Source organism: Giraffa tippelskirchi, chromosome 11 (genome assembly GCF_054371585.1).
Source record: "Giraffa tippelskirchi isolate mGirTip1 chromosome 11, T2T-mGirTip1v1.2.pri, whole genome shotgun sequence".
In the NCBI taxonomy this organism is placed as follows: Eukaryota; Metazoa; Chordata; class Mammalia; order Artiodactyla; family Giraffidae; genus Giraffa; species Giraffa tippelskirchi.
The window spans coordinates 77,092,741-77,115,431 of record NC_137285.1 but is presented as its reverse complement, the minus strand read 5'-3'; the positions used below and the strand labels follow the sequence as shown (position 1 = coordinate 77,115,431).

General features: G+C 54.7%; 2 protein-coding genes and 1 long non-coding RNA gene across 5 annotated transcripts in view; 1 reads left to right on the top strand and 2 right to left on the bottom strand.

Annotated features, from left to right (window-relative positions):
- LOC145527615 (uncharacterized) overlaps positions 1 to 22,691 on the top strand; it is a 70,873-nt gene that overhangs the window by 27,059 nt on the left and 21,123 nt on the right. For both annotated transcript variants that reach the window (XR_014069778.1, XR_014069777.1), the window contains 9 exons: positions 119 to 344; positions 2,582 to 2,839; positions 3,461 to 3,572; positions 7,748 to 7,973; positions 10,211 to 10,468; positions 11,090 to 11,201; positions 15,377 to 15,602; positions 17,841 to 18,098; positions 18,719 to 18,830. This is a non-coding gene — a long non-coding RNA (uncharacterized LOC145527615). The remainder of the gene's footprint in view (positions 1 to 118; positions 345 to 2,581; positions 2,840 to 3,460; positions 3,573 to 7,747; positions 7,974 to 10,210; positions 10,469 to 11,089; positions 11,202 to 15,376; positions 15,603 to 17,840; positions 18,099 to 18,718; positions 18,831 to 22,691) is intronic.
- LOC145527484 (uncharacterized) lies at positions 3,460 to 10,773 on the bottom strand. 2 transcript variants are annotated; one of them, XM_081545552.1, is made up of 3 exons: positions 7,213 to 10,773; positions 6,501 to 6,813; positions 3,460 to 6,249 (listed from the first exon to the last, which is right to left on the bottom strand). In XM_081545552.1, the coding sequence occupies exons 1-3, from the start codon at positions 7,621 to 7,623 to the stop codon at positions 5,621 to 5,623; spliced, it is 1,353 nt and encodes a 450-aa protein (XP_081401678.1). In that variant the 5' UTR covers positions 7,624 to 10,773; the 3' UTR covers positions 3,460 to 5,620. The 2 variants fall into 2 exon arrangements, with proteins under 2 accessions (XP_081401678.1, XP_081401679.1); XM_081545553.1 differs by having other exon boundaries at positions 5,592 to 6,190.
- LOC145527585 (uncharacterized) lies at positions 19,096 to 22,640 on the bottom strand. The gene is made up of 3 exons (XM_081545698.1): positions 22,471 to 22,640; positions 21,759 to 22,071; positions 19,096 to 21,448 (listed from the first exon to the last, which is right to left on the bottom strand). Exons 1-3 carry the CDS (start codon positions 22,603 to 22,605, stop codon positions 20,970 to 20,972), a joined length of 927 nt encoding a protein of 308 aa, XP_081401824.1. The 5' UTR covers positions 22,606 to 22,640; the 3' UTR covers positions 19,096 to 20,969.

Genomic DNA, 22,691 nt, shown 5'->3' with positions numbered 1-22,691 from the left:
CTCAGACCAGGCTCCTTCTTCTCATAAGTGGTGTGGCCCTGGACAAGCATATGCCCCTCAGGGTTGCCCCAGTCTCTCCATCTGCAGAGTGGGGGTCATTCTCCCATCTGCTTCCTAGGTCTGTCGGCCTACGAGCAGCTCCATGCCTTTCCACCTGGGGCCGATATCACGTGGAGCTCGTGCGCTGAGACTTCAGAAAGAAAGATTCCATCCAGGGCTGACACAGCACAGAATGGGGCAGAACGAGGCCTGGATGCGCCGTGGAACCCAGGAAAAGGCACTCCCCCTCCTGACTGTTTTGAGACCCCGCATCCAAGTTGGAGGACCGAAAGGAAGACTCGAAGGTCTCCCTCTCTTATAGAAAAGAGTAGCCAACTTTCTGGTCCTCTGTTTCCATTGAGATTCTGTTCAAGGGTCCCAGCTCGGCTTCTGCGGGTGGCTGAGCTTCTAATGGCTCCCTGCGTTCTTGTCTTTTCCTCTCCAAACCTTCCGTCCTTTTCCCCCTTCTGGGGTGGAAGGGCGCTGTCATTGCTTCTACCTTCGAGACAGATTGAGGAATAGTCTGGACCATCGACTCCTTTCCTCTCTTTGGTTCCGTGTCTCTCTCTGGCTGTGTCCCTCTCTTTTCCTTTCTCAATTCCGTCTGTGTCTTCCTCTTTCTCTCTCGTGTGTGGATGGATGGATGGATGCTAGGGATGCACATGTATATGATTAGATGAGGGTTATGTTTTAGGGATAGGTTAGAGGGAGAGAAAGGCTTTAGGTCAGAGTTGGTCATGGGGGAAGGGTCAAGGGTGGTGGTGGTGTTTCTTGGAATCTGAGTGCTGTGCATTCTTCGTCTCTTTCCATATGAACCCCTTCTCAGATACACCACTTGCAAGGAGTCTCTCGTGTTCCGTTTCCTATCTTTTGCATTTGTGAATGCTTAGCCTCTCTGTTGTGAATAGGTTCCATTGGATGGAAACCCAGTGGTGTACTTCGTTTACCTCTTTCCCTTACTTGAAGAGACCCATTTCGACCTCCGCCCAGCAAATGGCAAGGAGACTCTGATGTTAAGGAGCCTTTGACCTACGCTTCTTTCTAGCTATCTCATGACATCAGTCTTTAGGGTGAGGTTTTTCCCCGATATTGAGGTGGTATGAGATCAAACCCAATAGCGTTCTTCAGATGTAGCTGTCTGGTTTTCCCATGGACATTGATTGAAGAGGCTTTCTTGTTCCCATTTGGATATTCTCACCGTCTGTGTCAGAGATGAGTTGACCATGGATGCTGGGGTTTGTTTCTGGACCCTCAACTTTATTCCATCGATCTGGATCTGTGTGTGTTGTTGTATTCCCAATAGCATACTGTCCTGCTGCTGCTGCTGCGGCTAAGTCACTTCAGTCGTGTCTGACTCTGCAAGACCCCATGGCCTGTAGCCTACCAGGCTCCTCCGTCCAGGACATTTTCTAGGCAAGAGTACTGGAGTGGGTCGCCATTGCCTTCTCCGATACTCTCCTGAGGATCCTAGTTTGGTCGTCTAATTTCCTTTCACACAACCTTGGATGTCCGTATCGGGGCTTTTTCGTCGGATTGTATTGACAATGTAGGCTCTTTTCTGTTTCCGTACCCCTTTTGCAATTCTTTGTTCGGTGCGAAAATGCATTGGCATTTTGGGAGGAATAGCATGGAAGCTGTGGATTGCCATGTGGGGCTGTGACATGATTTTCCCAGTAGGAATTCTTTCAAGCCCTGAGCACAGCTTCTCTTTCCAGTGATTGGTGTGGGCTTGATCTTCCTCCTTCCATCTCTCGCCGTTTTGTGAGAACAGGTCCATCCTTCCCTTCTGGGGTAGATGGACTCGTGGATATCACTTCAGTGAATGGCATTGTCAGTGGGGGTGATAATTCCCTTCTCATTGGAAGACTTTGCTGTGAGTATTAGAAATGCAAGTGACTTCTCTTCCCCTTCCTCCCTGTCCATGTCTCAGAGCCACCGGGAAACAGAGGCCTCATCCACGGTCACACAGGCCTGAGGGGGTGCAACTAGACTGTTGTTTCTTCAGGCCCTCAGTGCTGGACATCATCCGGGATACTCTGTGTGTGTCTTCCTCCGTCTGGTGTCCCTTCAGACCTTTCCCTAGTTTTCACAGGCTTGTTGTGTTGGCGTTCTTTGTCTGTTTGGAGACACATCCTTGATAAGCTTTGTGTTTCCACTCATTCGTCTCGCGATGTATGACCTGTCTTTTGCTTTTGTAATGAGGTCTTTCCCACAGTAGATATCTTTGATTTTGCAAAGTCCACTGTATTCTCTGGGTTTTTTTTGTGGACTGCCTTTTAGTTTTGTGTGTGAAGACTCAAAGCACGTGTCCGGTTTCTGCTCATTGTTCTTCTAGATTTGTGACAAGTTTTCATGGAAAGTTTGTCTAGGGATAACTGGAAGTGAACTCGGTGTAAGGTGTCAAGTCTCCATCTCCATTCATGTCATCCCCTGCAGTTTCCAATTCCCTGTTCCTGAGTGGTTTTGGAGATCTTGTGGGAAGGTTGGTTGCATTGGAGTTTGCATTTCCACCTTGATTCGATTCACACTGTTCTGCCCTCAGGGACACTGTCAAGGGGGAGTGAGGAGCAGCCTGCACTTCCAGCAGTGACCACACGGTGGGGCGAGTGCTGCTCTCCCCTCTGGGAGCCCCAGGCCACAGGCATCCCAGTGAGGAGCCAGCTCTGTGCTCAGCTGAAAGGAGTTAGTCTCTCAGGAGCCTCGGAGCCCTTGCCTTTGGATCACCCAGGGTGGGCATTTACTGGGACAGAAAAAATTGCCCTGAATTCCATGGACGGAAGAGCCTGGCTGTGTAGAGTTGGTGAGTTGCCGTGAATCAGACACAACTGAGGACACAAAAATTCAATAGATTAAAACACATTTTGGGGGTGGGGGGGAGTGAAAGTGGGTGATGTGGGTTTTTTTGTCTTATATAATAGCCAAGGGAAATCTAGTTTAAACCTAAATTCACATAGATGGGAAAGGTATAGCTCTCCGTCACCCTATTTAAAAAAAAAAAAAAAAACTACTAAACTTTTCTGAAAGTTTATTTAGTAGCTTCCTTGAGCAGTTTATTGTGGAGCATTTTTTTTTTCTGTGACATTGGCCTCATTAAAAATTATGGTTTGCCTTTAGTGGATAATTTTGTTCATTGGTTTCTTAGAGAACCTTGGTAATCTTTGAGTTTCCTGGGGAGTATGGTCACATGACCTGGCCCTGGCCAATCGGTGCGTTCCACCTCCCTGGCCACTGTGATTGGCTCCGGGCTGGGGCAGTGCCCAATCGGGGCCCAGGGCCGGGCCTCACGTTGGAAGCCAGGGGAAGACGAGCTCTCGTCCTGCTGGGGTAGGGGAAGGGGTGGGGCCGGGGGAGGTCAGGCTCCAGCAGTGGGAGGGGCTTGAGGTCCGCCTGCGGCAGTTGGTGACGTTCCTGCTCCCCTCAGGGCAGAGCCGCCGGCCTGAGAATGAGGGCGCTGCTGAGCCCAGGGGCTGGGATGGCCCGTTGCTGCTGTGGTCCCAGAGCTCCACCCGAGACCTGAGGGAAGCCGTCTGCCCGTGAGTCCTCTCCCGCTTGTCTGTCAGCTTGTTTGAAGCATGCTGGGTTTTCTGCCCAGCTGGCTAAGGGGAGTCCCTGGAAATGCAAGGGTGTGGGTTTTGGCAGACTTCAGGGAAGACATGCCAGATGAGCCTGGGAGACTCCAGCTTAAGCTGGATTCAGGAGATATCTCTTCGGGCCAGCTAGTAATTGTAGGATAAGCCTAATGAGTCTTCACAGGATGAAGAGAGTAACGTGCCAAGGTAGCAATTGATGTCCTCATTCGAGAGGATGAAGCTGGTGCTCAGAGAAGGGGGGAACTTGGCCACAGCAAGGAGGTGTGCACCCAGACAGAACCCCCCAGATCCGGCCATTGGAGCTCAGGGAGGCCACTGGTGTGGCTTGTCCCTGTGGCAGGGCCCGAGGCAGGCAGCCCACCCTGATTCCTGCGGGGGCCTGACTTGGGAAGTGCCATCTGGTAGCTTTGAGACTCACCAAACCAAATTGCACTGGAGAGAGGAGGGACACCTTCCTTCATCCACCCCCCACCCCCGCCGGATTCCCACATACCCTGACCCCTTTCTCTCGATTTCGGAGCCATTTCCAGAGTCCCGCTCATATGACCTCATTTGAAGTGCACTGTGGACGGGCTGCCATCTGCAGCTGCTACCACAGCAGCCAAGGGCTTTAGCTCCCGACTACCTCCCTTCCTTTGGAACTTGGGGGCCCTCTACTCCCCACTTGCACACCACAGACCTTTGCTGAGGATTGTGGGGACCCTCACTCAGTTTGCAGCACGTTGTAGCCATCCCTGTCCTCCCTTGAAACTCAGCTTGTGAGCTCCTTTGGAGCAGCGTGGCCCACCTGGCTGCAACGGAAGAGACACAGCTGACAGTGAAACAACAGCTTAGATCTGAGAGCCGGAAAGCTCTGTCAAAAGGGACCTCCCTCTTCACACCGTAGAGGCTGTAGGAGCCGCCAGGCTTTCGGAACCAGTGCTGGGGCCAAAATGACTCCACAGCTGTTTTCCTTCCTGGGGAGGGTTCTGGCTCGAGCGGGAATGGCTCAAGTCTCCTAAGGTTCTGAAAGCCCACTGTGTGCAGATTCACGGTACACAGAGAGGAAAAGGTGGAGTCCTAGCCTGGAGGTGGTCACAGCTCACGGATGAGCCAGGCAGGCAGGCAGGCAGGGCATGAGAACACCTGAGCTGCCTTCATGAGTGAATGGTGTGGGGGCAGAGGAAGAGAAGCCGGTCTGCTCCCTCGTGTGGTGCCCAGGGCAGGTTGTCCCCAGAGGAAACCCTTACGACGGTGAGGACTATCACTGCTGTTTCCCAAGGGGTTCCGTCGGTGCGTGTCTTCCCCGGAGCGGTCAGGCCGTCTCTCAAGTACACTGGCCATGGGCATTGCCTCTCCTTGGAACTTCCCATGTGTTTCTCTTTTTTATGGAACAGTGATTTTCTAGAGTGGTTCTGGGCCACAAGGATGTTGGGTCATTTTCTAGCCTTCTGTCATGAAGAACGCTTTCCTGGGCATGGGGGTGGTTTGTTGTTCCAGCTCCCTTTCTTGGCTTCTTTTGGGAGCTGGTGCAACAAGAGGAGCTCAGCCTCTGCCTTCTGGCTGAGATGTCACCCTTCAAACAGCAATGCCTGCCTGGAGATAATGATGGCAGTTGCCAAAAGGGCTTCGTTTGGCACATGGTATCTTGAAAGGACGTACACCGTCCTTTCAGCTATCAAAGGCTAGTTCAAATGACATAAAAATGAGAACTCTCCAATGGAGTCTTACAGTAGGTGGAGAGTCCGAAAAACACTCCTTCAGTCATTTCGCTGAGAGTCACTGATTGGGGACACCAAGAATATAGGAAGGAATGCAGAAAGAAAAGATGAAATTGTGTTCAGGATCGGGGGGAGGGATGAACAGGGCGTGCTTGCCTTGAATCCAGGCTTTGTTGGGGGGTGGGGCATAAAGATGGAACGGGTCTGAAACTACAAAGTGGTGATGGTAACACAGTATCACCAGAGTTACACAACAGTGTTCCCAGATTGCAACAATGATGAAAAAGTTTACTAATCCCAACTTAACCAACAAAAATCCAGGAAACCATACAAAAAATAAAACATCACCAGAAAGGTGGAAACAAACCACATGCAAAGCAGTTCAGGGGAAAGGAACTCCATGTCCCCTGGGGGCAGACCGAGTTGCCGGCATCCACGGTGAGCAGACAGGGATGGAGGCTGCAGAGCCGACCGCTCCCCTGGACGTGGTGTTTCCGGTAAGGGCTCTGGGTCTCTGTCCAGAGCGGGGGCTCTTTCTCCCTGCAGGGCTGGGTGAGTCATCGTGGGCGTCTGGGTGTTGCACGGGAGCCAGGGCAGGCTCTCCCTGCCGAGGCGGTGACTCTTCCTCTGCCTCGGGTTCTCTTGCCAAAGCCCGAGCAGGTAGAGGTGCACGTGGAGGTGGAGGTTCTCGCTGAGGGGGTGGGACATCAGTGCCTGGGGCTGGGGGTCCTGCAGGCACGGAGATCCGATCTGCCCGGTGTGCTGGCCAGTACCCAGCTGGCCTGGTGTCTCTGCGAGGGCAAGTCTCGCTTCTCCATCTGCCCTCGGTGGATCCCTGGGTCCTGCACCTGGAGCCACCACCTGTGTGGGGACAGGTCTGGGAAGTGGAGCCTGGTTCCAGTTGGAGGCCAGTGCTAGAGCTGGGGGAGAAGCAAAGTTTGCCCACAGGCCAGCCTTGGCATGTGCGTACCCCGGGACAGAAACCTTCCAAGAGGTTCCCAAAGAATACCCAGCGTCAGATGTCTTTTGGGACTGAAGTGTGCAAGATGGGGGGCGGGGGGTGTGAGGCCAGCGCTTGCTGCAGGCCCAGCAGCAGCTTTCGAGGACTCGTCCCTGTGTAGCTCAGCACCCCTCCCCACACACTCCCGTGCACCAGCCCCAGCGTCCTCACCTCTGTGCTGTGGCGTGCTGGGCTCCAGGTCCTCCTGGTGCCTCAGAGGCCGGGGTTCTCTGGACTCTGGGTCGGAGCCGGGTGTGCTGAGCTCCGTGGAAGCCTCAGACTGGGCCGCCGGCTGTATCCTGGGCGGTGTCTCGGCAGCAGGCCTTCCCCACCTCCGCGTCTCCCCCGGTGGGGCTGATGCCTCCGTGGGCACGCTGACCTGGAGCCTGCACTGGGCCTCACGGGCGGGCGGGTGGTGCTCCGACCCCTCCCTCTGGGAGCTGGATGGGGTGTCCCCGTCCTCGGCCTCATCACGTGGGAAGCTCTGCAACGACAGTGACCGTCAGCCAGCCATGCTGGGAGTTTTCCGAGCTGGGCCTGGCCAGTGGAGCCGCTGCTTCTGCCTGCTCGAACTTCTCTTCCCAGAAGGGTCAGAGACGTGTGTCTGCTCAGATCCCCACCCGGGAGGAAAGAGACCCATCTGAGGGTGTGAGGTCAGCCTGGCCGGTCGGCGCTGCCCACACTCTCCCCATCCCGCCCAGCCTGCTCTCCCCTGGGGTGTGGGCACAACTTGTCCACAGGCTTCTGACCCCACATCCGCCTGGGCTTCCTTGAGGGAGACACAGCCCGAGAAACCCGCATCCCCACACACAGGCAAAGGACCCGGTGTTTCCGGGTGGCATGGGAGAGGTGGCCTGGCCCGGCCTGGGGCTCCCCGTGTTACCTTTCTGTTTCTCCGGGCAAAGGGCCAGAGGCCTCTCGGGGGTGTCCTGAGCCAACGTCGACAGGGTGCCCACGCACACTGCCTGTGAGCTCTCCTGAGGCCCCGGCCTCTGGGCAGGGGCAAACAGCAGAACATCTTGGCAGCAAGTGATCCGGCTGGGGGCTCCTCTCCGCTCTGGAGGCCTGGATACCCGGATTGCGGGTTCTGTTGGGTTCTGTTGCCGGCAGGTGACATCATTTCCTGGGGTTCGTGCTGAGGTCCCTTCCTCAAAACTTCCCAAGGGAATCTCTGGGTTTCTGACTGCTCGACCACCCCCCTTAGGCCATGTGCAGGCACAATGACACCCACACGGCCCAGCCCACAGCCCTGGGGAGGCCTGGGTTCAGCCAGGGCCTGAGCTCCGAGGACCATGCTGCTCTCAGACCAGGCTCCTTCTTCTCATAAGTGGTGTGGCCCTGGACAAGCATATGCCCCTCAGGGTTGCCCCAGTCTCTCCATCTGCAGAGTGGGGGTCATTCTCCCATCTGCTTCCTAGGTCTGTCGGCCTACGAGCAGCTCCATGCCTTTCCACCTGGGGCCGATATCACGTGGAGCTCGTGCGCTGAGACTTCAGAAAGAAAGATTCCATCCAGGGCTGACACAGCACAGAATGGGGCAGAACGAGGCCTGGATGCGCCGTGGAACCCAGGAAAAGGCACTCCCCCTCCTGACTGTTTTGAGACCCCGCATCCAAGTTGGAGGACCGAAAGGAAGACTCGAAGGTCTCCCTCTCTTATAGAAAAGAGTAGCCAACTTTCTGGTCCTCTGTTTCCATTGAGATTCTGTTCAAGGGTCCCAGCTCGGCTTCTGCGGGTGGCTGAGCTTCTAATGGCTCCCTGCGTTCTTGTCTTTTCCTCTCCAAACCTTCCGTCCTTTTCCCCCTTCTGGGGTGGAAGGGCGCTGTCATTGCTTCTACCTTCGAGACAGATTGAGGAATAGTCTGGACCATCGACTCCTTTCCTCTCTTTGGTTCCGTGTCTCTCTCTGGCTGTGTCCCTCTCTTTTCCTTTCTCAATTCCGTCTGTGTCTTCCTCTTTCTCTCTCGTGTGTGGATGGATGGATGGATGCTAGGGATGCACATGTATATGATTAGATGAGGGTTATGTTTTAGGGATAGGTTAGAGGGAGAGAAAGGCTTTAGGTCAGAGTTGGTCATGGGGGAAGGGTCAAGGGTGGTGGTGGTGTTTCTTGGAATCTGAGTGCTGTGCATTCTTCGTCTCTTTCCATATGAACCCCTTCTCAGATACACCACTTGCAAGGAGTCTCTCGTGTTCCGTTTCCTATCTTTTGCATTTGTGAATGCTTAGCCTCTCTGTTGTGAATAGGTTCCATTGGATGGAAACCCAGTGGTGTACTTCGTTTACCTCTTTCCCTTACTTGAAGAGACCCATTTCGACCTCCGCCCAGCAAATGGCAAGGAGACTCTGATGTTAAGGAGCCTTTGACCTACGCTTCTTTCTAGCTATCTCATGACATCAGTCTTTAGGGTGAGGTTTTTCCCCGATATTGAGGTGGTATGAGATCAAACCCAATAGCGTTCTTCAGATGTAGCTGTCTGGTTTTCCCATGGACATTGATTGAAGAGGCTTTCTTGTTCCCATTTGGATATTCTCACCGTCTGTGTCAGAGATGAGTTGACCATGGATGCTGGGGTTTGTTTCTGGACCCTCAACTTTATTCCATCGATCTGGATCTGTGTGTGTTGTTGTATTCCCAATAGCATACTGTCCTGCTGCTGCTGCTGCGGCTAAGTCACTTCAGTCGTGTCTGACTCTGCAAGACCCCATGGCCTGTAGCCTACCAGGCTCCTCCGTCCAGGACATTTTCCAGGCAAGAGTACTGGAGTGGGTCGCCATTGCCTTCTCCGATACTCTCCTGAGGATCCTAGTTTGGTCGTCTAATTTCCTTTCACACAACCTTGGATGTCCGTATCGGGGCTTTTTCGTCGGATTGTATTGACAATGTAGGCTCTTTTCTGTTTCCGTACCCCTTTTGCAATTCTTTGTTCGGTGCGAAAATGCATTGGCATTTTGGGAGGAATAGCATGGAAGCTGTGGATTGCCATGTGGGGCTGTGACATGATTTTCCCAGTAGGAATTCTTTCAAGCCCTGAGCACAGCTTCTCTTTCCAGTGATTGGTGTGGGCTTGATCTTCCTCCTTCCATCTCTCGCCGTTTTGTGAGAACAGGTCCATCCTTCCCTTCTGGGGTAGATGGACTCGTGGATATCACTTCAGTGAATGGCATTGTCAGTGGGGGTGATAATTCCCTTCTCATTGGAAGACTTTGCTGTGAGTATTAGAAATGCAAGTGACTTCTCTTCCCCTTCCTCCCTGTCCATGTCTCAGAGCCACCGGGAAACAGAGGCCTCATCCACGGTCACACAGGCCTGAGGGGGTGCAACTAGACTGTTGTTTCTTCAGGCCCTCAGTGCTGGACATCATCCGGGATACTCTGTGTGTGTCTTCCTCCGTCTGGTGTCCCTTCAGACCTTTCCCTAGTTTTCACAGGCTTGTTGTGTTGGCGTTCTTTGTCTGTTTGGAGACACATCCTTGATAAGCTTTGTGTTTCCACTCATTCGTCTCGCGATGTATGACCTGTCTTTTGCTTTTGTAATGAGGTCTTTCCCACAGTAGATATCTTTGATTTTGCAAAGTCCACTGTATTCTCTGGGTTTTTTTTGTGGACTGCCTTTTAGTTTTGTGTGTGAAGACTCAAAGCACGTGTCCGGTTTCTGCTCATTGTTCTTCTAGATTTGTGACAAGTTTTCATGGAAAGTTTGTCTAGGGATAACTGGAAGTGAACTCGGTGTAAGGTGTCAAGTCTCCATCTCCATTCATGTCATCCCCTGCAGTTTCCAATTCCCTGTTCCTGAGTGGTTTTGGAGATCTTGTGGGAAGGTTGGTTGCATTGGAGTTTGCATTTCCACCTTGATTCGATTCACACTGTTCTGCCCTCAGGGACACTGTCAAGGGGGAGTGAGGAGCAGCCTGCACTTCCAGCAGTGACCACACGGTGGGGCGAGTGCTGCTCTCCCCTCTGGGAGCCCCAGGCCACAGGCATCCCAGTGAGGAGCCAGCTCTGTGCTCAGCTGAAAGGAGTTAGTCTCTCAGGAGCCTCGGAGCCCTTGCCTTTGGATCACCCAGGGTGGGCATTTACTGGGACAGAAAAAATTGCCCTGAATTCCATGGACGGAAGAGCCTGGCTGTGTAGAGTTGGTGAGTTGCCGTGAATCAGACACAACTGAGGACACAAAAATTCAATAGATTAAAACACATTTTGGGGGTGGGGGGGAGTGAAAGTGGGTGATGTGGGTTTTTTTGTCTTATATAATAGCCAAGGGAAATCTAGTTTAAACCTAAATTCACATAGATGGGAAAGGTATAGCTCTCCGTCACCCTATTTAAAAAAAAAAAAAAAAACTACTAAACTTTTCTGAAAGTTTATTTAGTAGCTTCCTTGAGCAGTTTATTGTGGAGCATTTTTTTTTTCTGTGACATTGGCCTCATTAAAAATTATGGTTTGCCTTTAGTGGATAATTTTGTTCATTGGTTTCTTAGAGAACCTTGGTAATCTTTGAGTTTCCTGGGGAGTATGGTCACATGACCTGGCCCTGGCCAATCGGTGCGTTCCACCTCCCTGGCCACTGTGATTGGCTCCGGGCTGGGGCAGTGCCCAATCGGGGCCCAGGGCCGGGCCTCACGTTGGAAGCCAGGGGAAGACGAGCTCTCGTCCTGCTGGGGTAGGGGAAGGGGTGGGGCCGGGGGAGGTCAGGCTCCAGCAGTGGGAGGGGCTTGAGGTCCGCCTGCGGCAGTTGGTGACGTTCCTGCTCCCCTCAGGGCAGAGCCGCCGGCCTGAGAATGAGGGCGCTGCTGAGCCCAGGGGCTGGGATGGCCCGTTGCTGCTGTGGTCCCAGAGCTCCACCCGAGACCTGAGGGAAGCCGTCTGCCCGTGAGTCCTCTCCCGCTTGTCTGTCAGCTTGTTTGAAGCATGCTGGGTTTTCTGCCCAGCTGGCTAAGGCGAGTCCCTGGAAATGCAAGGGTGTGGGTTTTGGCAGACTTCAGGGAAGACATGCCAGATGAGCCTGGGAGACTCCAGCTTAAGCTGGATTCAGGAGATATCTCTTCGGGCCAGCTAGTAATTGTAGGATAAGCCTAATGAGTCTTCACAGGATGAAGAGAGTAACGTGCCAAGGTAGCAATTGATGTCCTCATTCGAGAGGATGAAGCTGGTGCTCAGAGAAGGGGGGAACTTGGCCACAGCAAGGAGGTGTGCACCCAGACAGAACCCCCCAGATCCGGCCATTGGAGCTCAGGGAGGCCACTGGTGTGGCTTGTCCCTGTGGCAGGGCCCGAGGCAGGCAGCCCACCCTGATTCCTGCGGGGGCCTGACTTGGGAAGTGCCATCTGGTAGCTTTGAGACTCACCAAACCAAATTGCACTGGAGAGAGGAGGGACACCTTCCTTCATCCACCCCCCACCCCCGCCGGATTCCCACATACCCTGACCCCTTTCTCTCGATTTCGGAGCCATTTCCAGAGTCCCGCTCATATGACCTCATTTGAAGTGCACTGTGGACGGGCTGCCATCTGCAGCTGCTACCACAGCAGCCAAGGGCTTTAGCTCCCGACTACCTCCCTTCCTTTGGAACTTGGGGGCCCTCTACTCCCCACTTGCACACCACAGACCTTTGCTGAGGATTGTGGGGACCCTCACTCAGTTTGCAGCACGTTGTAGCCATCCCTGTCCTCCCTTGAAACTCAGCTTGTGAGCTCCTTTGGAGCAGCGTGGCCCACCTGGCTGCAACGGAAGAGACACAGCTGACAGTGAAACAACAGCTTAGATCTGAGAGCCGGAAAGCTCTGTCAAAAGGGACCTCCCTCTTCACACCGTAGAGGCTGTAGGAGCCGCCAGGCTTTCGGAACCAGTGCTGGGGCCAAAATGACTCCACAGCTGTTTTCCTTCCTGGGGAGGGTTCTGGCTCGAGCGGGAATGGCTCAAGTCTCCTAAGGTTCTGAAAGCCCACTGTGTGCAGATTCACGGTACACAGAGAGGAAAAGGTGGAGTCCTAGCCTGGAGGTGGTCACAGCTCACGGATGAGCCAGGCAGGCAGGCAGGCAGGGCATGAGAACACCTGAGCTGCCTTCATGAGTGAATGGTGTGGGGGCAGAGGAAGAGAAGCCGGTCTGCTCCCTCGTGTGGTGCCCAGGGCAGGTTGTCCCCAGAGGAAACCCTTACGACGGTGAGGACTATCACTGCTGTTTCCCAAGGGGTTCCGTCGGTGCGTGTCTTCCCCGGAGCGGTCAGGCCGTCTCTCAAGTACACTGGCCATGGGCATTGCCTCTCCTTGGAACTTCCCATGTGTTTCTCTTTTTTATGGAACAGTGATTTTCTAGAGTGGTTCTGGGCCACAAGGATGTTGGGTCATTTTCTAGCCTTCTGTCATGAAGAACGCTTTCCTGGGCATGGGGGTGGTTTGTTGTTCCAGCTCCCTTTCTTGGCTTCTTTTGGGAGCTGGTGCAACAAGAGGAGCTCAGCCTCTGCCTTCTGGCTGAGATGTCACCCTTCAAACAGCAATGCCTGCCTGGAGATAATGATGGCAGTTGCCAAAAGGGCTTCGTTTGGCACATGGTATCTTGAAAGGACGTACACCGTCCTTTCAGCTATCAAAGGCTAGTTCAAATGACATAAAAATGAGAACTCTCCAATGGAGTCTTACAGTAGGTGGAGAGTCCGAAAAACACTCCTTCAGTCATTTCGCTGAGAGTCACTGATTGGGGACACCAAGAATATAGGAAGGAATGCAGAAAGAAAAGATGAAATTGTGTTCAGGATCGGGGGGAGGGATGAACAGGGCGTGCTTGCCTTGAATCCAGGCTTTGTTGGGGGGTGGGGCATAAAGATGGAACGGGTCTGAAACTACAAAGTGGTGATGGTAACACAGTATCACCAGAGTTACACAACAGTGTTCCCAGATTGCAACAATGATGAAACAGTTTACTAATCCCAACTTAACCAACAAAAATCCAGGAAACCATACAAAAAATAAAACATCACCAGAAAGGTGGAAACAAACCACATGCAAAGCAGTTCAGGGGAAAGGAACTCCATGTCCCCTGGGGGCAGACCGAGTTGCCGGCATCCACGGTGAGCAGACAGGGATGGAGGCTGCAGAGCCGACCGCTCCCCTGGACGTGGTGTTTCCGGTAAGGGCTCTGGGTCTCTGTCCAGAGCGGGGGCTCTTTCTCCCTGCAGGGCTGGGTGAGTCATCGTGGGCGTCTGGGTGTTGCGCGGGAGCCAGGGCAGGCTCTCCCTGCCGAGGCGGTGACTCTTCCTCTGCCTCGGGTTCTCTTGCCAAAGCCTGAGCAGGTAGAGGTGCACGTGGAGGTGGAGGTTCTCGCTGAGGGGGTGGGACATCAGAGCCTGGGGCTGGGGGTCCTGCAGGCACGGAGATCCGATCTGCCCGGTGTGCTGGCCAGTACCCAGCTGGCCTGGTGTCTCTGCGAGGGCAAGTCTCGCTTCTCCATCTGCCCTCGGTGGATCCCTGGGTCCTGCACCTGGAGCCACCACCTGTGTGGGGACAGGTCTGGGAAGTGGAGCCTGGTTCCAGTTGGAGGCCAGTGCTAGAGCTGGGGGAGAAGCAAAGTTTGCCCACAGGCCAGCCTTGGCATGTGCGTACCCCGGGACAGAAACCTTCCAAGAGGTTCCCAAAGAATACCCAGCGTCAGATGTCTTTTGGGACTGAAGTGTGCAAGATGGGGGGCGGGGGGTGTGAGGCCAGCGCTTGCTGCAGGCCCAGCAGCAGCTTTCGAGGACTCGTCCCTGTGTAGCTCAGCACCCCTCCCCACACACTCCCGTGCACCAGCCCCAGCGTCCTCACCTCTGTGCTGTGGCGTGCTGGGCTCCAGGTCCTCCTGGTGCCTCAGAGGCCGGGGTTCTCTGGACTCTGGGTCGGAGCCGGGTGTGCTGAGCTCCGTGGAAGCCTCAGACTGGGCCGCCGGCTGTATCCTGGGCGGTGTCTCGGCAGCAGGCCTTCCCCACCTCCGCGTCTCCCCCGGTGGGGCTGATGCCTCCGTGGGCACGCTGACCTGGAGCCTGCACTGGGCCTCACGGGCGGGCGGGTGGTGCTCCGACCCCTCCCTCTGGGAGCTGGATGGGGTGTCCCCGTCCTCGGCCTCATCACGTGGGAAGCTCTGCAACGACAGTGACCGTCAGCCAGCCATGCTGGGAGTTTTCCGAGCTGGGCCTGGCCAGTGGAGCCGCTGCTTCTGCCTGCTCGAACTTCTCTTCCCAGAAGGGTCAGAGACGTGTGTCTGCTCAGATCCCCACCCGGGAGGAAAGAGACCCATCTGAGGGTGTGAGGTCAGCCTGGCCGGTCGGCGCTGCCCACACTCTCCCCATCCCGCCCAGCCTGCTCTCCCCTGGGGTGTGGGCACAACTTGTCCACAGGCTTCTGACCCCACATCCGCCTGGGCTTCCTTGAGGGAGACACAGCCCGAGAAACCCGCATCCCCACACACAGGCAAAGGACCCGGTGTTTCCGGGTGGCATGGGAGAGGTGGCCTGGCCCGGCCTGGGGCTCCCCGTGTTACCTTTCTGTTTCTCCGGGCAAAGGGCCAGAGGCCTCTCGGGGGTGTCCTGAGCCAACGTCGACAGGGTGCCCACGCACACTGCCTGTGAGCTCTCCTGAGGCCCCGGCCTCTGGGCAGGGGCAAACAGCAGAACATCTTGGCAGCAAGTGATCCGGCTGGGGGCTCCTCTCCGCTCTGGAGGCCTGGATACCCGGATTGCGGGTTCTGTTGGGTTCTGTTGCCGGCAGGTGACATCATTTCCTGGGGTTCGTGCTGAGGTCCCTTCCTCAAAACTTCCCAAGGGAATCTCTGGGTTTCTGACTGCTCGACCACCCCCCTTAGGCCATGTGCAGGCACAATGACACCCACACGGCCCAGCCCACAGCCCTGGGGAGGCCTGGGTTCAGCCAGGGCCTGAGCTCCGAGGACCATGCTGCTCTCAGACCAGGCTCCTTCTTCTCATAAGTGGTGTGGCCCTGGACAAGCATATGCCCCTCAGGGTTGCCCCAGTCTCTCCATCTGCAGAGTGGGGGTCATTCTCCCATCTGCTTCCTAGGTCTGTCGGCCTACGAGCAGCTCCATGCCTTTCCACCTGGGGCCGATATCACGTGGAGCTCGTGCGCTGAGACTTCAGAAAGAAAGATTCCATCCAGGGCTGACACAGCACAGAATGGGGCAGAACGAGGCCTGGATGCGCCGTGGAACCCAGGAAAAGGCACTCCCCCTCCTGACTGTTTTGAGACCCCGCATCCAAGTTGGAGGACCGAAAGGAAGACTCGAAGGTCTCCCTCTCTTATAGAAAAGAGTAGCCAACTTTCTGGTCCTCTGTTTCCATTGAGATTCTGTTCAAGGGTCCCAGCTCGGCTTCTGCGGGTGGCTGAGCTTCTAATGGCTCCCTGCGTTCTTGTCTTTTCCTCTCCAAACCTTCCGTCCTTTTCCCCCTTCTGGGGTGGAAGGGCGCTCTCATTGCTTCTACCTTCGAGACAGATTGAGGAATAGTCTGGACCATCGACTCCTTTCCTCTCTTTGGTTCCGTGTCTCTCTCTGGCTGTGTCCCTCTCTTTTCCTTTCTCAATTCCGTCTGTGTCTTCCTCTTTCTCTCTCGTGTGTGGATGGATGGATGGATGCTAGGGATGCACATGTATATGATTAGATGAGGGTTATGTTTTAGGGATAGGTTAGAGGGAGAGAAAGGCTTTAGGTCAGAGTTGGTCATGGGGGAAGGGTCAAGGGTGGTGGTGGTGTTTCTTGGAATCTGAGTGCTGTGCATTCTTCGTCTCTTTCCATATGAACCCCTTCTCAGATACACCACTTGCAAGGAGTCTCTCGTGTTCCGTTTCCTATCTTTTGCATTTGTGAATGCTTAGCCTCTCTGTTGTGAATAGGTTCCATTGGATGGAAACCCAGTGGTGTACTTCGTTTACCTCTTTCCCTTACTTGAAGAGACCCATTTCGACCTCCGCCCAGCAAATGGCAAGGAGACTCTGATGTTAAGGAGCCTTTGACCTACGCTTCTTTCTAGCTATCTCATGACATCAGTCTTTAGGGTGAGGTTTTTCCCCGATATTGAGGTGGTATGAGATCAAACCCAATAGCGTTCTTCAGATGTAGCTGTCTGGTTTTCCCATGGACATTGATTGAAGAGGCTTTCTTGTTCCCATTTGGATATTCTCACCGTCTGTGTCAGAGATGAGTTGACCATGGATGCTGGGGTTTGTTTCTGGACCCTCAACTTTATTCCATCGATCTGGATCTGTGTGTGTTGTTGTATTCCCAATAGCATACTGTCCTGCTGCTGCTGCTGCGGCTAAGTCACTTCAGTCGTGTCTGACTCTGCAAGACCCCATGGCCTGTAGCCTACCAGGCTCCTCCGTCCAGGACATTTTCCAGGCAAGAGTACTGGAGTGGGTCGCCATTGCCTTCTCCGATACTCTCCTGAGGATCCTAGTTTGGTCGTCTAATTTCCTTTCACACAACCTTGGATGTCCGTATCGGGGCTTTTTCGTCGGATTGTATTGACAATGTAGGCTCTTTTCTGTTTCCGTACCCCTTTTGCAATTCTTTGTTCGGTGCGAAAATGCATTGGCATTTTGGGAGGAATAGCATGGAAGCTGTGGATTGCCATGTGGGGCTGTGACATGATTTTCCCAGTAGGAATTCTTTCAAGCCCTGAGCACAGCTTCTCTTTCCAGTGATTGGTGTGGGCTTGATCTTCCTCCTTCCATCTCTCGCCGTTTTGTGAGAACAGGTCCATCCTTCCCTTCTGGGGTAGATGGACTCGTGGATATCACTTCAGTGAATGGCATTGTCAGTGGGGGTGATAATTCCCTTCTCATTGGAAGACTTTGCTGTGAGTATTAGAAATGCAAGTGACTTCTCTTCCCCTTCCTCCCTGTCCATGTCTCAGAGCCACCGGGAAACAGAGGCCTCATCCACGGTCACACAGGCCTGAGGGGGTGCAACTAGACTGTTGTTTCTTCAGGCCCTCAGTGCTGGACATCATCCGGGATACTCTGTGTGTGTCTTCCTCCGTCTGGTGTCCCTTCAGACCTTTCCCTAGTTTTCACAGGCTTGTTGTGTTGGCGTTCTTTGTCTGTTTGGAGACACATCCTTGATAAGCTTTGTGTTTCCACTCATTCGTCTCGCGATGTATGACCTGTCTTTTGCTTTTGTAATGAGGTCTTTCCCACAGTAGATATCTTTGATTTTGCAAAGTCCACTGTATTCTCTGGGTTTTTTTTTGTGGACTGCCTTTTAGTTTTGTGTGTGAAGACTCAAAGCACGTGTCCGGTTTCTGCTCATTGTTCTTCTAGATTTGTGACAAGTTTTCATGGAAAGTTTGTCTAGGGATAACTGGAAGTGAACTCGGTGTAAGGTGTCAAGTCTCCATCTCCATTCATGTCATCCCCTGCAGTTTCCAATTCCCTGTTCCTGAGTGGTTTTGGAGATCTTGTGGGAAGGTTGGTTGCATTGGAGTTTGCATTTCCACCTTGATTCGATTCACACTGTTCTGCCCTCAGGGACACTGTCAAGGGGGAGTGAGGAGCAGCCTGCACTTCCAGCAGTGACCACACGGTGGGGCGAGTGCTGCTCTCCCCTCTGGGAGCCCCAGGCCACAGGCATCCCAGTGAGGAGCCAGCTCTGTGCTCAGCTGAAAGGAGTTAGTCTCTCAGGAGCCTCGGAGCCCTTGCCTTTGGATCACCCAGGGTGGGCATTTACTGGGACAGAAAAAATTGCCCTGAATTCCATGGACGGAAGAGCCTGGCTGTGTAGAGTTGGTGAGTTGCCGTGAATCAGACACAACTGAGGACACAAAAATTCAATAGATTAAAACACATTTTGGGGGTGGGGGGGAGTGAAAGTGGGTGATGTGGGTTTTTTTGTCTTATATAATAGCCAAGGGAAATCTAGTTTAAACCTAAATTCACATAGATGGGAAAGGTATAGCTCTCCGTCACCCTATTTAAAAAAAAAAAAAAACTACTAAACTTTTCTGAAAGTTTATTTAGTAGCTTCCTTGAGCAGTTTATTGTGGAGCATTTTTTTTTTTCTGTGACATTGGCCTCATTAAAAATTATGGTTTGCCTTTAGTGGATAATTTTGTTCATTGGTTTCTTAGAGAACCTTGGTAATCTTTGAGTTTCCTGGGGAGTATGGTCACATGACCTGGCCCTGGCCAATCGGTGCGTTCCACCTCCCTGGCCACTGTGATTGGCTCCGGGCTGGGGCAGTGCCCAATCGGGGCCCAGGGCCGGGCCTCACGTTGGAAGCCAGGGGAAGACGAGCTCTCGTCCTGCTGGGGTAGGGGAAGGGGTGGGGCCGGGGGAGGTCAGGCTCCAGCAGTGGGAGGGGCTTGAGGTCCGCCTGCGGCAGTTGGTGACGTTCCTGCTCCCCTCAGGGCAGAGCCGCCGGCCTGAGAATGAGGGCGCTGCTGAGCCCAGGGGCTGGGATGGCCCGTTGCTGCTGTGGTCCCAGAGCTCCACCCGAGACCTGAGGGAAGCCGTCTGCCCGTGAGTCCTCTCCCGCTTGTCTGTCAGCTTGTTTGAAGCATGCTGGGTTTTCTGCCCAGCTGGCTAAGGCGAGTCCCTGGAAATGCAAGGGTGTGGGTTTTGGCAGACTTCAGGGAAGACATGCCAGATGAGCCTGGGAGACTCCAGCTTAAGCTGGATTCAGGAGATATCTCTTCGGGCCAGCTAGTAATTGTAGGATAAGCCTAATGAGTCTTCACAGGATGAAGAGAGTAACGTGCCAAGGTAGCAATTGATGTCCTCATTCGAGAGGATGAAGCTGGTGCTCAGAGAAGGGGGGAACTTGGCCACAGCAAGGAGGTGTGCACCCAGACAGAACCCCCCAGATCCGGCCATTGGAGCTCAGGGAGGCCACTGGTGTGGCTTGTCCCTGTGGCAGGGCCCGAGGCAGGCAGCCCACCCTGATTCCTGCGGGGGCCTGACTTGGGAAGTGCCATCTGGTAGCTTTGAGACTCACCAAACCAAATTGCACTGGAGAGAGGAGGGACACCTTCCTTCATCCACCCCCCACCCCCGCCGGATTCCCACATACCCTGACCCCTTTCTCTCGATTTCGGAGCCATTTCCAGAGTCCCGCTCATATGACCTCATTTGAAGTGCACTGTGGACGGGCTGCCATCTGCAGCTGCTACCACAGCAGCCAAGGGCTTTAGCTCCCGACTACCTCCCTTCCTTTGGAACTTGGGGGCCCTCTACTCCCCACTTGCACACCACAGACCTTTGCTGAGGATTGTGGGGACCCTCACTCAGTTTGCAGCACGTTGTAGCCATCCCTGTCCTCCCTTGAAACTCAGCTTGTGAGCTCCTTTGGAGCAGCGTGGCCCACCTGGCTGCAACGGAAGAGACACAGCTGACAGTGAAACAACAGCTTAGATCTGAGAGCCGGAAAGCTCTGTCAAAAGGGACCTCCCTCTTCACACCGTAGAGGCTGTAGGAGCCGCCAGGCTTTCGGAACCAGTGCTGGGGCCAAAATGACTCCACAGCTGTTTTCCTTCCTGGGGAGGGTTCTGGCTCGAGCGGGAATGGCTCAAGTCTCCTAAGGTTCTGAAAGCCCACTGTGTGCAGATTCACGGTACACAGAGAGGAAAAGGTGGAGTCCTAGCCTGGAGGTGGTCACAGCTCACGGATGAGCCAGGCAGGCAGGCAGGCAGGGCATGAGAACACCTGAGCTGCCTTCATGAGTGAATGGTGTGGGGGCAGAGGAAGAGAAGCCGGTCTGCTCCCTCGTGTGGTGCCCAGGGCAGGTTGTCCCCAGAGGAAACCCTTACGACGGTGAGGACTATCACTGCTGTTTCCCAAGGGGTTCCGTCGGTGCGTGTCTTCCCCGGAGCGGTCAGGCCGTCTCTCAAGTACACTGGCCATGGGCATTGCCTCTCCTTGGAACTTCCCATGTGTTTCTCTTTTTTATGGAACAGTGATTTTCTAGAGTGGTTCTGGGCCACAAGGATGTTGGGTCATTTTCTAGCCTTCTGTCATGAAGAACGCTTTCCTGGGCATGGGGGTGGTTTGTTGTTCCAGCTCCCTTTCTTGGCTTCTTTTGGGAGCTGGTGCAACAAGAGGAGCTCAGCCTCTGCCTTCTGGCTGAGATGTCACCCTTCAAACAGCAATGCCTGCCTGGAGATAATGATGGCAGTTGCCAAAAGGGCTTCGTTTGGCACATGGTATCTTGAAAGGACGTACACCGTCCTTTCAGCTATCAAAGGCTAGTTCAAATGACATAAAAATGAGAACTCTCCAATGGAGTCTTACAGTAGGTGGAGAGTCCGAAAAACACTCCTTCAGTCATTTCGCTGAGAGTCACTGATTGGGGACACCAAGAATATAGGAAGGAATGCAGAAAGAAAAGATGAAATTGTGTTCAGGATCGGGGGGAGGGATGAACAGGGCGTGCTTGCCTTGAATCCAGGCTTTGTTGGGGGGTGGGGCATAAAGATGGAACGGGTCTGAAACTACAAAGTGGTGATGGTAACACAGTATCACCAGAGTTACACAACAGTGTTCCCAGATTGCAACAATGATGAAAAAGTTTACTAATCCCAACTTAACCAACAAAAATCCAGGAAACCATACAAAAAATAAAACATCACCAGAAAGGTGGAAACAAACCACATGCAAAGCAGTTCAGGGGAAAGGAACTCCATGTCCCCTGGGGGCAGACCGAGTTGCCGGCATCCACGGTGAGCAGACAGGGATGGAGGCTGCAGAGCCGACCGCTCCCCTGGACGTGGTGTTTCCGGTAAGGGCTCTGGGTCTCTGTCCAGAGCGGGGGCTCTTTCTCCCTGCAGGGCTGGGTGAGTCATCGTGGGCGTCTGGGTGTTGCACGGGAGCCAGGGCAGGCTCTCCCTGCCGAGGCGGTGACTCTTCCTCTGCCTCGGGTTCTCTTGCCAAAGCCCGAGCAGGTAGAGGTGCACGTGGAGGTGGAGGTTCTCGCTGAGGGGGTGGGACATCAGTGCCTGGGGCTGGGGGTCCTGCAGGCACGGAGATCCGATCTGCCCGGTGTGCTGGCCAGTACCCAGCTGGCCTGGTGTCTCTGCGAGGGCAAGTCTCGCTTCTCCATCTGCCCTCGGTGGATCCCTGGGTCCTGCACCTGGAGCCACCACCTGTGTGGGGACAGGTCTGGGAAGTGGAGCCTGGTTCCAGTTGGAGGCCAGTGCTAGAGCTGGGGGAGAAGCAAAGTTTGCCCACAGGCCAGCCTTGGCATGTGCGTACCCCGGGACAGAAACCTTCCAAGAGGTTCCCAAAGAATACCCAGCGTCAGATGTCTTTTGGGACTGAAGTGTGCAAGATGGGGGGCGGGGGGTGTGAGGCCAGCGCTTGCTGCAGGCCCAGCAGCAGCTTTCGAGGACTCGTCCCTGTGTAGCTCAGCACCCCTCCCCACACACTCCCGTGCACCAGCCCCAGCGTCCTCACCTCTGTGCTGTGGCGTGCTGGGCTCCAGGTCCTCCTGGTGCCTCAGAGGCCGGGGTTCTCTGGACTCTGGGTCGGAGCCGGGTGTGCTGAGCTCCGTGGAAGCCTCAGACTGGGCCGCCGGCTGTATCCTGGGCGGTGTCTCGGCAGCAGGCCTTCCCCACCTCCGCGTCTCCCCCGGTGGGGCTGATGCCTCCGTGGGCACGCTGACCTGGAGCCTGCACTGGGCCTCACGGGCGGGCGGGTGGTGCTCCGACCCCTCCCTCTGGGAGCTGGATGGGGTGTCCCCGTCCTCGGCCTCATCACGTGGGAAGCTCTGCAACGACAGTGACCGTCAGCCAGCCATGCTGGGAGTTTTCCGAGCTGGGCCTGGCCAGTGGAGCCACTGCTTCTGCCTGCTCGAACTTCTCTTCCCAGAAGGGTCAGAGACGTGTGTCTGCTCAGATCCCCACCCGGGAGGAAAGAGACCCATCTGAGGGTGTGAGGTCAGCCTGGCCGGTCGGCGCTGCCCACACTCTCCCCATCCCGCCCAGCCTGCTCTCCCCTGGGGTGTGGGCACAACTTGTCCACAGGCTTCTGACCCCACATCCGCCTGGGCTTCCTTGAGGGAGACACAGCCCGAGAAACCCGCATCCCCACACACAGGCAAAGGACCCGGTGTTTCCGGGTGGCATGGGAGAGGTGGCCTGGCCCGGCCTGGGGCTCCCCGTGTTACCTTTCTGTTTCTCCGGGCAAAGGGCCAGAGGCCTCTCGGGGGTGTCCTGAGCCAACGTCGACAGGGTGCCCACTCACACTGCCTGTGAGCTCTCCTGAGGCCCCGGCCTCTGGGCAGGGGCAAACAGCAGAACATCTTGGCAGCAAGTGATCCGGCTGGGGGCTCCTCTCCGCTCTGGAGGCCTGGATACCCGGATTGCGGGTTCTGTTGGGTTCTGTTGC